The 4,830-nt window shown below is 42.7% G+C and overlaps 1 protein-coding gene across 3 annotated transcripts in view; it reads left to right on the top strand.

The window, feature by feature from the left end:
• The first annotated feature begins 1,874 nt into the window (after positions 1-1,874).
• The window catches only part of RHBG (Rh family B glycoprotein), a 29,831-nt gene continuing 26,875 nt past the window's right edge, over positions 1,875-4,830 (top strand). For 2 of the 3 annotated variants that reach the window (XM_044676405.1, XM_044676404.1), the window contains exon 1: positions 2,277-2,507. In XM_044676405.1, the coding sequence (XP_044532340.1) occupies positions 2,321-2,507 (187 nt within the window). In that variant the 5' untranslated portion in view covers positions 2,277-2,320. Of the gene's footprint in view, positions 2,014-2,276; positions 2,508-4,830 lie in introns of those variants that run through there. The other variant, XM_044676406.1, reaches the window with a different exon arrangement.

The following is a 4,830-nucleotide window of genomic DNA, read 5'->3' as shown; positions in this document are numbered from 1 at the left end:
AGAGATTGGGGACCAAGTGGGAGATGGTATCCATTAGCTCACCATTAAAGAATGATTATCCAGAGGATGGTGACCTGCTGTCTGAACAGAATAAGGAGTAGTGGAGGTCAAGCTTCCCAATGACTAAGCATAATTAGGTACAAAAACAGGTTGCCCCTGGAAACTGTGAAGGAGAGAGAAGACCATACTCTCCCTGAAATGAGTTCTGCCCACAGATGAAATGGAAGGTTCTTTTCCATCTAGGGGGATACAGATTGATTTCTTACTCTCCCAATTTAGAATTTAGAGAACCATGACAACAGGAAACACTGAATACAGATTTATTCCAAAAGCAGGAAGGAAAGGAGACAAGATGAGGAAGGAAAAGAGGAAGAAGAAAGAGTAAGGAATGAAAGAAGAAAGGGAGAAGGGAGAAAAGAAGGTGAGATTCTCCTAGGGAAAAACAAATTCCCTAAAATGGATCAGCAAATCCCAATTATGTGGGGGTATTGACTCTGTGCTTCTCACTCTTTTTTTCCACTTGTGAAAAAAATGAAGATTACCTTGTAAACCACAGAATAAAAGCTGCATATTCTAGAGAGACTGATCTCACCTGCATTCATTCACCCAGGTTGCTTTCAAGGCTTGGGCCTTTTTGTGAATTGCCTTGGGATTTTGCTTTTAGGACCTTTTCCTAATTGCCCGTCAAGACCAGATATCTCTTCTCATCTTAATGATAACTCTTCTATTCCTTATTATTCCAGCAACAAAAGAAGATGCAGAAAGATTGATCCCAATAATCCCTGGAATCAAATTTGCCTGTTGCTTTCCTTCTTTTGAAGTACAATAAGGTTTGTTGGGGTGGTCATGGAATTCTGAGCCTGGACTATTAGAAATTAAACCATTAGAAATGAAAGGGAGAACAGCTCATGTTACTGCAATAATAAAGAACTTTGCCCCTTTCTCAGGCACTGGGAATCATTCTCTCCCCCTCTTTAGAATTCTTAGACTGCCAGGCAGAATTTGAATTCAGGATTGTTGCCATCCTTAATATAAAATCAGCTACCTCTTCTTACTCTAGAGTAAACCAGAAATTATAGGAAGGCAATCATGAGCAGCCCCTACCTCCTTCTCAGGCTTGCATTGCTTCTATGAATGTCCAGTTTCCTTTTTGGGGGGGGGGGTGAGGGGGGGGGCACCTTCCATCCTGTGCATCTGGAAAAATCTAGCAAACCTCTTTTCTTGAAGAAAGAGAACCTCATTCCCTTTGACTTCTTTCTTTTTTTTTTTAAACCCTTAACTTCTGTGTATTGGCTCCTAGGTGGAAGAGTGGTGAGGGTGGGCAATGGGGGTCAAGTGACTTGCTCAGGGTCACACAGTTGGTAAGTGTCTGAGGCCAGATTTGAACCTAGGACCTCCTGTCTCTAGGCCTGACTCAATCCATTCAGCTACCCAGCTGCGCCCCCCCCCCCCCTTTTGATTTCTTGACAAAACAGTTTGGGTCTGATCCTAACCCAGCTAGTATAGGAAATCGTCAATACTAAGCAGAGACAGGGAAGTTGAGAGGCAGGAGAAAAATTTAGATAAAAGGGGAGAGGAAGAGAGAGGGGCCCAGGTGGTGTGGCTGAGAATGCTGAACTGAGCCAGTTAATCATTAATGCTAGGAGATTCCCATCTGTTTATCTCTCTTTTTCATCTCTTTATTTTTTAAGCAATCAAAATATTGAGTAATTCCACAACTCCCTCTTACTTTAACCCTGATAATAACAGGGCCATATGCCTCCCGCAGGTGGCCTCTTTTGGAGGGAACTGCCTATGAGCCTGTGGCTCTCAGTAATTCTCTGCAGTTAGAGCTCTGGGGTTAGAGCTAGGTATGGATCCTAAGCAGCTAGATTTCTTTGCTTGTCTTTATTTATTTATTTTTCCCAGCGAGCTGATTCAAAAAGCCAGAATTCCCAAATGAGATCTCTCTGTTGATTAGTATTTTCTCTGGTCAGGCCGCAGACACCTCCATTGGCTTTGCTTCTAACACAGGTAGGTACCAGGACTTCTTAATTGCCCCTTTTCTTCTTCAAAGGGCTTCCCAGGGCCTTGACTGAATTCAGCTCCTGTACTCTCCTTTGGAGTTCTATTTCCTTTGCCTTCCAAGGGATGGGGAATCCGGTTGGGCATGTCCAAACTCTGGGGGTGGTGGGGTAGGGGGTGGATCTTTCCATTCAGAGTAGGTGTGGCTTCTAACTCCCCAGTGAAGCCACCCCACACCTCCTTGCCTCAGCTGAGTTTGTGCTGGGTTGTAGTTCAGTCCCAGGCTCTCCTCCAAGCAGGCAGCTCCTTTTCTCCCATGGCCAGGCAGTCTAGCCACACTTCAGGCCTGAGGGTGCAATTGCCCCTTCTCTGCTTTCTTCTTCAGGCAGTCATCATCATCCTCTTTTCAATTTTTGTCCGCTACAACCATGAGGTGGACTCTTCCCTTTGGCATCAAGGCAACCACAGCAGCATGGACAATGACTTTTATTTTCGTTACCCAAGTGAGTTTGGGGATTGCTAGTGGGGAGGGGGGTCAGTCCCCTGGGTGAAGGGAATTCACTGGCATCTCCCGCTCCTATGGGGGACATCCATAGCTATTTTTTTTTTTAATTTAAAATCCTTACCTTCCGTCTTGGAATCAATACTATGTATTGGTTCCAAGGCAGAAGAATGGTAAGGGCTAGGCAATAGGGGTTAAGTGACTTGCCCAGGGTCACACAGCTGGGAAGTATCTGAGGCCAGATTTCAACCCAGGATCTCCCATCTCTGTGTCAACTCTCAATCCACTGAGCTACCCAGCTGCCTCCAATATAGCTTTCTAAGAGTGGAAACTTCACCTAGCTGTGTGACCCTGGGTAAGTCACTCAACCCCCATTGCCTAGCCCTTACCACTCTTCTGCCTTGGAACCAATACATAGTATTGGGAGAGGGAAAGAACATGAATCATGTAACCATGGGAAAATATTCTAAATTTAAAAAAAATAATAAAAAAATACATAGTATTGATTCTACGGTGGAAGGCAAGGGTTTAAAAAAAAAAAAGAATGGAAATGTCTATGGCTGGGACCTGTTGCCTTTCAAACAGTGTATAGTTATCTATATTAATGAAGGAGGTGTGATAGTATGGGTAAATCAAAGACTATTTCTCTTGGACTTTGGGATAATTCTATGATGCTTTGGGGGAACAGATTTATCTTTCCAGTTATGTTTTGTTTGGCTGATATTAAAATGATATGCATTCCTGGAGGACACATTGCCTGATGGTAAGGATAGGCAGTTGGAAGGGAACTGGGGAAAGCCAGCATGGGATGAATATTTAGCATAAAAAATCCACAAATTGGGTAGCTAGAGTGTAAATGATCAAGCGTTTACTAGATAGTGAGTTGAGAAATCGTGGCATCTGATGCTCTCTGCACTGCCCCTGCCCCCCAAATTTTTTACAGTTTCAGCGTGTAGTAAAGAGTCATCCTCAGGAAATTTTCCCCACAGGACCCAGGGCTCATCCCCTCTCAGTGTCTCCATATACTGGTGTCTGTCTGGTTTAGGAAGAGAAATAAATTCCCCAAATACTTTGAGGGCCTCGGGGATGGAAGGTAATCAAAGACTATATTCTCAGGTTCTTAGCCCTAGAATAGAAGCTATAGTCTAAAGACACAGAAATTATATTGCCATATCCCCTAAACCTCTGGCTCTGTGGGCTTCACTTCTCCCCTCTCATTCCAGAATAATCCACCCCCGGATTTTGGGAAATCATTGACTATGTAACTTCTATCCCTCTTACTCAAACTACAGCTGAAGTGATTGATGGGTTCTCCCCCAAACACAACATTCATTAAAAAAAATTTTTTTAAACCTTTACTTTCTGTCTTAGAATCAATACTGTATATTTGGCAATGGATGGGTTAAGTGACTTGCCCAGGGTCACCCAGCTAGGACCTCTACCTCTCAATCCACTGAGTCACCCAGTTGTCCCCTACCAACATTCATTATTGCAATAGAAAGGATGGAAGTGAAATTAGTAAGCCACCCCTTCCACCCACTCCACCCCCTGCCCTCTTTGTCCTGTACTTTCCTACTGGGTGGACTTGGGACCTCAAGGGGTGTATTTCTTTTGAGAGAAGCTGAGAGTCCAGGGCTTTGATGCTTGCCGTCCCGCACCCCTCCCCATGACGGGGAAGGACGGATGTATCCTTCGGACTCTTTCATTTAGGAGATTAAAGGGAGTTCCTGGGACTGTTGACTTATCTGTGGAATTGGCCAATCCCCATGTCATTGCCTCTGCCTGAGGGTCTGCCACCTTCACTTGGTCTGTGCTCTTAGAATCATAGGACAGCCAGGGACATAATTTAACCCTTCGGTTGCACAGATGAGGAAGCCAAGGTCCCAGGGAGGTTAAGTTCAATGAAATAAACGTTTATTAAATGCCTACTGTGTGCAAAAAACGGTACTAGTTGTTGAGAGAGCTGGCAAAGATGAAGACAACCTTTATCTTATAATTTAGGATAATAGGAAATAGTCAGTTACTATCCTTTATAACCATAGGGTATAACCATATAGATGGATGATATAATTATAGATAGATCTAGATTATACCAAATGATGGCATGAATTTTATTGCTATTTTAAAGGAAGGTTACAGAACTATATATATTGTAATTTTATATATATATATATATAAAACCAAGTGATGGCATAAATATTATTGCTATTTTAAAGAAAGATTACAGAACTGCATATTATACACACATATATAACTATATATTATATATGCATGTGCACATATAGGGAGTAACTAACTATATATATATATATATATATATATAT

This window comes from Gracilinanus agilis, chromosome 4 (genome assembly GCF_016433145.1).
Source record: "Gracilinanus agilis isolate LMUSP501 chromosome 4, AgileGrace, whole genome shotgun sequence".
Classification (NCBI taxonomy): Eukaryota; Metazoa; Chordata; class Mammalia; order Didelphimorphia; family Didelphidae; genus Gracilinanus; species Gracilinanus agilis.
Note: the sequence above shows the minus strand (reverse complement) of the source record. Positions and strands in the feature narration are given on the sequence as shown.